This window comes from Rhinopithecus bieti, unplaced genomic scaffold (genome assembly GCF_001698545.2).
Source record: "Rhinopithecus bieti isolate Rb0 unplaced genomic scaffold, ASM169854v2 scaffold_32014, whole genome shotgun sequence".
NCBI classification, from domain to species: Eukaryota; Metazoa; Chordata; class Mammalia; order Primates; family Cercopithecidae; genus Rhinopithecus; species Rhinopithecus bieti.
In genome coordinates, this window is record NW_016813639.1 from 605,672 (window position 1) to 615,710 (window position 10,039).

General features: G+C 38.1%; 1 protein-coding gene across 1 annotated transcript in view; it reads left to right on the plus strand.

Annotated features, from left to right (window-relative positions):
- The window catches only part of PRKCI (protein kinase C iota), a 90,982-nt gene extending 85,247 nt beyond the window's left edge, over positions 1-5,735 (plus strand). Inside the window, exon 18 of the mRNA XM_017848792.1 lies at positions 2,791-5,735. Within this exon, the coding sequence (XP_017704281.1) occupies positions 2,791-2,878 (88 nt within the window). The 3' untranslated portion in view covers positions 2,879-5,735. The remainder of the gene's footprint in view (positions 1-2,790) is intronic.
- The last annotated feature ends 4,304 nt before the right edge of the window (positions 5,736-10,039 follow it).

Genomic DNA, 10,039 nt, shown 5'->3' on the forward strand with positions numbered 1-10,039 from the left:
AAAAAAAAAAAAAAAAAAAAAAAAAAAAAGTCAATAGATGTTCATGGTCAAAGAAAAATAAATATGCAGCACCTCTAATCTAACTTCTTCAGACTAGTCAACGTTGATTGTCTTTAATTTTTTTTTTTCTGTCAACACTTCAACCCCTTACAACTGAGCCTGTCCTCCAGCTTTTGAAAGTTGAATCAATTTCTTAATTTCTAAATTATAAAGCATTTTGGGGTGAGTCCTCCCCTCCCTTGATGAATGTAAAGCATTTGGTACTCATGGCTTTGCCTTGGGTAGCCCTGCCTATTCTGGTTCTGTTTCATCTCTGTGACTACTTTTCTCTCATGTGTTTTCCCTGTCCCCTTGAGACCAGGGTGCTTCATGGTTCTGTTCATGACAACCTTCTTTTTGCTGTATGCAGTTTGTACCTTGGAGATTTCAGCCAGCCCTGTAGCATAGATAACAGCTAATTAAATGACTCTCAGTTAAATGGCAAGTGGTTATTGAGCAAAAGGCGTTATGCTAAATACTAGACATTCAAAGACAAGACAGTCTAATCTCCCCAAAAGCATCCTGTCTACTAGAGGAGAAAGATGTGTACCAGATCATTATTTCTGACAGCATTGTGTATTAAAAGGAACACTGAATTTAATCAAAAGATAGGAGTTTGAATCTCGATGCCACCTCTTACCAACTGGGTAACCTTGTATAAGAATTGCATAACTTCTCTGAGCCTGTTCTCGAATTGACTACTTCATAAGGTTGCTGTGAAGAATAAATGCATGATGGTTTCTGAAGCACTTATCCCCTGCCATTAGATCTCCTCAGCTGCATTTCTGTTTAACATGTGACTTCCCCAGTTTGTCATCAAGCAGCTCAAATATATGAAGTCTAAAATCAAAGTAATGACCCTTTATGGTCTCTTTCTATTGTTCTCAATCAGTTCCTTTTTTTAGTTACCTAGTTCTGCTCACTGTACCACAGTGTGTTCCTGTCGTTCAGATTCCAGATGTCAGGGATTGTGGACTACTCCTTTTTCTTTCTTTTTTTTTTTTTTTTTGAGACAGAATCTCGCTCTGTCACCCAGGCTGGAGTGCAGTGGCGCGATCCCGGCTCACTGCAAGCTCCGCCTCCTGGGTTCACGCCATTCTCCTGCCTCAGCCTCCCGAGTAGCTGGGACTACAGGCGCCGCCACCACGCCCAGCTAATTTTTTGTATTTTAGTAGAGACGGGGTTTCACCGTGTTAGCCAGGCTGGTCTCGATCTCCTGACCTTGTGATCCGCCCGCCTCGGCCTCCCAAAGTGCTGGGATTACAGGCGTGAGCCACTGCACCCAGCCCATACTCCTTTTTCTTAACAGATTACATAATACCTGCAGCTGCCAAGTCTTTGTCTATGTTTTCATTATTTCATCATTTACATCAGGTCCTTCTTTTCTCTTCCCATTGGCAGATCCTAGTTCAGGCCTCATTCAAGTCATACCCAGAGTATTGTATCAGCCTCCTAATTGATCTTTACTCCTTCACTTTGCAACCTATTCTGTATGCCTTGTGAAGTACCACTCCAATTCTTGAACCCCTTTAATCAGAAACCTTCGGTAACTCCTTCATTGCCTATTAGGTAACATCTATCCTCTTGGCTAGCATTTAAGGCCTCCCCACATCTGCTCCAGCCTGACTTTCTAGTGATACCTCTTACCATAATACAAACAGTGTTCTCATCAGTCTTTGCTACTCACCATTCACTAATAGTATTATTGTCTCTGCCTCTGCCTGCTCATTCCTGTATATTCCCCCTTCATTTTTACCTGTTGAAATCTTCCCATCTTTCAGAGCCACCTCAGATGCAACCGGATCTTTGATGGATCAAGGTGAAACTCCTAAGAAACATCACTGGCTTCTTTGATTATTAGCCATTATTTTTCTTCCAGCATCATCTGCCATCTAACACACTTCTATTCCTGTGTTCCACCCTAATAAATTACTTGCATTTCCCCAGCCCTACCACAGTCTTTCATCATTCCATTCATTAAGTGTTTGCAAAATGAATACTGCCTTCCTTGATTTCTCCAACTAGAAGTCATGCCTTTCTTTAGAACCGTGGTTAGAACAGGACTTAGCTTGTTGTGTGTAAAATTTAACAAGTACTGCTTTCTCTTCCAGTATGAGTTACCTCCCCTCCTTGAAGGAAGGGACTGTATCCTCTGTAACTTTGTGCTTCTTAGTATGGCATATACATTTATGTATTAAATATTTGATAGCACTACTCACTGTGTATTAAAGTAGAAGCCAGTGTAACAAAATGACAACCTCTCCCCTCTCTGTGACCCAAGGTCTCCCTGTGGTGTTCTCTCCTCATTCCAGGTCTCTCAGTGTACTTGTTCTGTTGCCTTTTCCTTTTGGCTAACTTCTTCTTGGCTATACCATCTAACATCTGGCTGTTGAGGTGACTACTAAATTGAATGCTAATTCAAACCTGGATGTTCACCTGTAACTAAGAATATTGTTCTGGTCAAAAGTTAAGATTAACTGGAATGGTGACAACTGGTGTCTTCTTTATTCGGTCCTCAGTTTCGAACTCCTTTTTGGCTCTAAACTTGCTTGTGGGATTATCGGGGCTTTTTAAATTTTCAGTACTCCATTCTTGATTCGTCTAGAAAATTTTGGGGATTAATCTAAAATTTATAGATTTTCTTTCAGTACAGTTAACCTAATTATTTGTTTTTTAATCTTATTTTACCATTTAAAGGTTGAAGAAATCTTTATTATGATGATGAAAATAAATTTATTTTTCTTTCAACAGTGACATTGTGAGGAAGATTGATCAGTCTGAATTTGAAGGTTTTGAGTATATCAATCCTCTTTTGATGTCTGCAGAAGAATGTGTCTGATCCTCATTTTTCAACCATGTATTCTTCTCATGTTGCCATTTAATGCATGGATAAACTTGCTGCCAGCCTGGATACAATTGACCATTTTATATTTGCCACCTACAAAAAAACACCCAATATCTTCTCTCATAGACATATATTAATCAATTATTACATCTGTTTTACTATGAAAAAGAAATTAATACTAGCTTCCAGACAATCATGTCAAAATTTAGTTGAACTGGTTTTTCAGTTTTAAAAGGCCTACAGATGAGTAATGAAGTTATCTTTTTTGTTTAAAAAAAAAAAAAGAAAACCACTGCATTAAAAAAGTATCTGTTGCATTAAGGCACGTAGTGGGATTACATCATAAACCTCCCATAATTTTTGTCATTCTGTATTAAATCATTTCAGGGTTTAACTTTGAAATAAAAGATTAATATAAAATGCAACAACTTTTAATATTACCTATTAGTTTTGGAGTTCTTTATGTTTAAAATTCAGATGTAAATTTTACTGCCTTGGATAAATAAATTATCGATTTTTTTAAGGCAGCAGTTATTAAACTGGTAATAGAGATGCTGCTTGCTTAGAATTGGGAAATTCAGCTGAGTGCAGTGACTGACGCCTGCAATCCCAGCACTTTGGGAGGCTAAGGCGGGCAGATCACTTGAGGTCAGGAGTTCGAGATTGGCCTGGCCAACATGGTGAAATCCCGTTTCTACTAAAAATACAAAAATTAGCTGGGCATGGTGGCGGGCACCTGTAATCGCAGGTACTCGGGAGGCTGAAGCAGCAGAATCGCTTGAACCCAGGAGATGGAGTTTGCAGTGAGCCAAGATTACTCCAGCCTGGACAACAGTGAGTGAGACTCGGTCTCAAACCAAACAAAACAAAACAAAAACCAAATTGGGAAATTCTTCTTGAGCTAAAACACAGACACTTTTTATTATAAATCAGATTCCAAATCATTAACTATTTTGCAAAACTGGCACAAGTGATTTTCTTTTAAGTATATTAACGGGGTAGCTCCCTTCTGAGCCTATCCCTTTATGGGAAACTTTAACTGGAATGTTAATCTATATGATGCAAAGGACCAAGGATGCAGTTGAATGGAAAATTACTCAGTATAAAGAAAGGAAAAAAACGGAAATTTAAAATAGATACAGAAAAGTACAGTGGTAATATTTTATTTCCTATTGGAGAGTGAATCCCCACAGTTGCTTTTGTGACTTGATTCAAATGAGGCACTCAATATTGTTACCAAACTTGTAAAAGCATTCCATGTATTCAGTGGAGGCAGAATGTATAATATTTTTTCCTTATAATTTAGTATACAGGAAAATTATTTATTTTTTTAAGTAGGATATCTTAATTATGCTCATTTCTTCCCCTAAACCACATTATATGATTGGACCCTGTTTATAGAGTCTTTAGTGAAATCAGAAAAATAAAGTAGGCATGAATGTTCAGGATACACGTATACACTCACACACATCACAGTATCAGCTCTTTCAGTGAGTTTTTATTAACTGATAACACATGTAACACATAGTAGAATACATTTCAGAGGCAGAGTTCCTTGGATTATTTTTTATTAATATTAGTGTTTAGCAGTTTATTATTTAAAGGGGTGCCAAATATAGCATCCTTCTGTTTATTTTAAATATTTTTTTAATGAAAAGGGACTTAAAAAGTAACCATGATTATCTAAATTACTTAAAATTTTTTAATCTTAGTAAGACTTTAGGAAATTATCTAGTTTAAATTTCAAATGTTTTAAAATTTGTAGGCATTTAATAAATTATCTTTTTTTGGAGGGGTGGATGCTGCATTTTCACTGGAAATGTCATTTTTCCAAAGTTTCTAGCTATGTACTCTCTTTCCTTCAAATAATGTAAGTCTGAAAGCAATGAAAACCTCAAAGGAAAATGTTTATATACATCCGCATGTTTATTTAATATGTTTCTCTTAGCACCTGAAATTTCTTTTAAAACAAAAAGCAGTATTCACTTCAAATCATAAACTTAGAATTCTGTATCTGATGTCAGAAATATGTTTATGACCTTGCTTTTCAGTGGTGCTGTTTCCCATAGGGCATTAGTTCTCAGATTTTGGAATGTGAAATAACCACCTAGGAAGTTTGTTTAAAATGCACACTAGTGGGCCACCTTAGACTTCTTTTGGGGCCTTCGACACCTTCTTCAGGTTATTCTTTATGTTTGTCCTGTGGTTAAATACTAGAGTATTCATGATAAAACATTTTGAGAAGGGGTAAGCCGTGAGTTATTACCCACAAATGAAAGCAAATTTTGAATGAATCTTTAAGTTAGGTATCTACCTTCCCCCCAACCCCCTAAAGAAACCTCTCGGTAGTTTCTATCAATAATGTACAAAATGATGAGCATTTTTCTATGATGAGGTTTTAACGATTATTCAGGGTGGTCTTTTGTTTTTAAATCTTTTTTTAACTAATAATATTTACGGTGTATATTTTATACAGAAATGCATTGTAATGTTTTTAATTGTGTTGTTTTTTGCAGTCTTTTAAGTGCCATGCCAATTATTTTTATATTCTATAAAAGTTTGCTGAAAATACTCAACAGGGGAATAGGCAGCGGACAGTCAGAATGGTTGGAATTTTGGTGTTCTAAGAAAAACTTTATTTTGCATAAGCATTTGGTCAGATCATTTTGTGCATATGCAGCCTGGATTGGATGTTAAGTAAATGCTTTTTCAGTGCCGGTACATTTACTTAAATCTGTTTTTATTTTTGTCATGTAGAATACTACTGTGGTCATCATAATGTAATCTGTATTTCTGTACTTTTTTTTTTTTTACTTTGAAGTCTTTAAATAAAATGTATAATACCCATTGAGAGTAGATCATTTTTCATATGTAGTATGTCAGAAATTTGCATAAGAACAAAGATACATCAAAATTTGTTCAAGAAAAAATGAAAATTTTAGAGTTTGGAATTTTGCTGTACTTAATTAAAGCAGCATTCTGGTAGAACTGATGCTGTAGTATTTACATTTAATAATGTTACATTTAGCTGGACATAGTGGCTCACACCTGTAATCCCAGCACTTTGGGAGACTGAGGTGGGAGGATCACTTGACCCTAGGAGTTTGAATTCAGCCTGGGCAATATAATGAGACCCAATCTCTACAAACAGAAAAATAAGAAATTAGCCAGGCATGCTGGCAAAGTGCCTATAGTCCCAGCTACTTGGGAGACTGAGGCAGGAAGATTGCTTGAGCCCAGGAGGTTGTGGCTGCAGTGAACTATGATCATGCCACTGCACTCCAGCCTGGGCAACAAAGTGAAATCCTGTCTCTCAAAAAATTTTGTAATGTTATATTTATTAATGTAGATATTATTAAAAATTAGGAATTAAAATATTCTCCACTGTTTTATTTATTTTAGCAACGGGCTCACTCAGTCACCCAGGCTAGAGTGCAGGCTAGAGTTCCTAACCTTGAACTCAGGCTCATGGGAGCTTCAGCTTGGAGTAGCTGGGACTACAGGCATACACCATGACACATGGCTATTTTTTTTTTTTTTTTTTGCGGGGGGTAGAGATGAGGTCTCGCTATGTTGCCAAGGCTGGTCTCAAACTCCTGGGCTCAAGTGATCCACCCAATTTGGCCTCCCAAAGCGCTTAGATTGTAGACATGACCACCACACCCAGCCCTCTCCAATATATTTTTAACTCATCTTTCCATTCATCTCTAATTGGAAAACAAACTTGTTAAGACATCGGCTGAACATAGAACATTTTAACTGGTTTTAAAACTGAAGCAAGGCTGGGCGCAGTGTCTGACGCTTGTAATCCCTGCATTTTGGGAAGCCGAGGTGGGTGGATCACCTGAGGTCAGGAGTTCGAGACCAGCCTGGTCAACATGATGAAACCCGGTCTCTACTAAAAATACAAAAAATTAGCTGGGCATGGTGGTGGGCGCCTATAATCCCAGCTACTCAGGAGGCTGAGGCAGGAGAAGCTTGAACCTGGGAGGCAAAAGATTACAGTGAGCCGAGATCGCACCAGTGCACTCCAGCCTGGGCAACGAGAGTGAAACTCTGTCTCAAAAAATAAATAACCGGGCGTGGTGGCTCACGCCTGTAATCCTAGCACTTTGGGAGGCCCAGGCGGGCGTATCACGAAGTCAGGAGATCAAGACCATCCTGGCTAACAGTGAAACCCTGTCTCTACTAAAAATACAAAAAAACTAGCCAGGCATGGTGGCATGCGCCTGTTGTCCCAGCTGCTGGGGAGACTGTGGCAGAAGAATGGCGTCAACCTGGGAGGCGGAGCTTGCAGCGAGCTGAAATCGCGCCACTGCACTCCAGCCTGGGTGACAGAACGATACTCCGTCTCAAAAAAAAAAAGAAAGAAAACTGAAGCAAATTCGAACAGATTATCTCATTATGCTTTACAGTGATCCAAAATCTAATATTTCTTCTTTTTTTATTGTAACTTAATGTCCATATTGTAGCTAGTGTCTATATAAACAAGTCTGAGTGCCTTTACTTTCTTTTTTCTTTTCTTTTTCTTGGTAGAGGCAGGATATCCTTGTGTTGTCCAAGCTGCCCTTGAACTCCTCCATCTTTCTGCCTCAGCCTCTCAAAGCACTGGGATTACAGGCGTGAGCCACCATGCCCCATCTCTTTTCTTGTCTTGATTACAGTCATGAGCCACCGCACCCAGCCTTTCCAGATAGGATAATTATTTTATCCTAATTTCAGCTCTTGCTTAAAATGGGAGTTCTAGGCAGTATTAAGAAAGTGCTTTCCAGGCTATTCCCTGTATCATATCATAAATTTGGTTGTTTTCTGTGAGTTAGTAAAATACTAAAACTGACTCCACAGAGGAACTTGAAGCTTTAGGGAAATTTTTCATTAAGGCATTCCATCACTGGGATAACCAGTTTCTCCCCCAAAGGTAGAACCAATCTCCAGTCCTTGAAATTCAACAGCTTGCTTTGTGGACAACGCCCAACAATGAGTCATTTGGTCTATCTGAAGGTCTCCTTTCCTAGATTTGCTAGTTTACTCTAGGACTTAAGAATCAGTTAAGATCCAGATGGCTGGGCACGGTGGCTAACGCTTTAATCCCAGCACTTTGGGAAGCCAAAGCGGGTGGATTGCTTGAGACCAGGAGTTCGAGACCAGCCTGGGCAACATAGTGAAACACCATCTCTAAAATTTCCCAGGCGTGGTGGCATATTCCTGTCATCCCAGCTGCTCGGGAGGCTGAGGTGGGAGGTCTGTGTCAGCCCTCAAGGGTGAGGCTGCAGTGAGCACTCCAGTCTGGGTGACAAAGTAAGACACTTGTGTCAAAAAAAAAAAAAAATCTGAATAGTTTATATCCCTAGATTATTCCAGAATTTACTGTGCACGATGCTAAATAAGGCTAATAAAAATAAGGCACAGTAAACTGGAATTTACTGTGCACGATGCTAAATAAGGCTAATAAAAACAACCTCTGCCGTTGATGTTAAACGTAGAAAACAGACATACTGAGATGTTCATCTCCACAATGAATAGTCCAGTGACAAAAGCCAAATAAATGCATCAAAATACACATTATGTAATCATGATGGTTCACTCATGAAACTACAGGAATTTTATTTAACATTCTTTTGTAGTTAACGCTGGACATTTTTCAGATTTATGGTAGATTCCACAGCTTTCTGGGTTTATATATACACAATAAGAATAGAATCTTTAGATCAATCTCTTAACATACACACTATAAGATTGTTTTTGGCTTTTGTGCTGAGAAATATGAATTGGATTTTGCCCGGGAATGGGAGAGCAGATTGTCAGATGCTTCTGCTCAGACTAGATCTTTTACAGTCCATCTCTGAAATTTATAATTAAAATGAATCCAGCTCAGAATTTAAGAGTGATTTTTGTGGCAGTGCAATTCACTTTCATGTAGTAACTTGTGCCTTACTGGTGTTGATTGTATTTTTATTCCAATTACTATTTTTAGTATTTGTATGGATAAACAGATTATAAGTACCTAAGAATTAAGTGACTGTTTAGTGTGATCTTTTACAAGATACCTGAAAATGAAAACCCATGCCAGATGGATTCATTAGACTTGAGAGGGTTTTCATCAACAATGTAGCTGGTCAGAAGCAAATTCTAATTGTTTAAGAAAGAGGCTGTTGAAACACTCTAGCAAAAGTTTTGAAAATTTAGATGCTTTGTTTTTTCCATAAAAGGGAAGTGCTGGGTGGTTTCTAGAGGTAGTGCCACGTAACCAGATTTAAGACTTGCATGAGATAAACTATCTGCAATGTGGGTGGCGACACTTGATGACTTTTTACATTATTCATAATATATTTAGGAATAAAAACATGTAAAGGAACTCAAATACAGAAAATTAGCTCACATTTTATGGCCTTTTACAGAAAATTTTTTAAGAAAAAAATTTTGAGGCAGTAGATTTTTATTTAAACAGCCAGATTTTTTTTTTCTTTTCTTTTTCTTTTTTTTGTTTTGAGATGGTAGTCTTGCTCTGTCACCCAGGCTGGAGTGCAGTGGTGCGATCTCGGCTCACTGCAACATCCGCCTCCCAGGTTCAAGTGATTCTCATGCCTCAGCCTCCCAAGTAGCTGGGATTACAGGCATACGCCGCAACGCCAGGCTAATTTTTGTGTATTAGTAGAGACGGGGTTTCACCATGTTGGCCAGGCTGGTCTCGAACTCCTGACCTTAAGTGATCCACTGCCTCGGCCTCCCAAAGTGCTGGGATTACAGGCGTGAACTCCCGCACCCAGCTCAGATTTTTTAATTTAAAGATCATGAACGAACATGCATTTATGTACAGTTTAGCTCAAGTTTATCCAGTTAGAAAGTATTCATTTTCTAATAGGGAAATTTGAATCAGTGTGCTAAAGACTTGCTATCTTCCTAGATTATTTTTATGTTTTAAATTTTAATTTATGTATTTATTGAGGGCCTTATAATGTGTCTAGCACTATGCTGATTCTGTAGGATTTGGGAAAGTGTTATGTTAAATAATTTTTTGTGTCAGAAGGAATAAGTGCATTTCAGAAAAGTTGGCTTAAAGTTTAAAAAAAAAGGCCTGTGTGTTTTAGAAGATACTTCCCATGATTGAAATAAAAATGAATGTTCTCCCCCAATAGCGGGGAGTGCGTGGTAAGG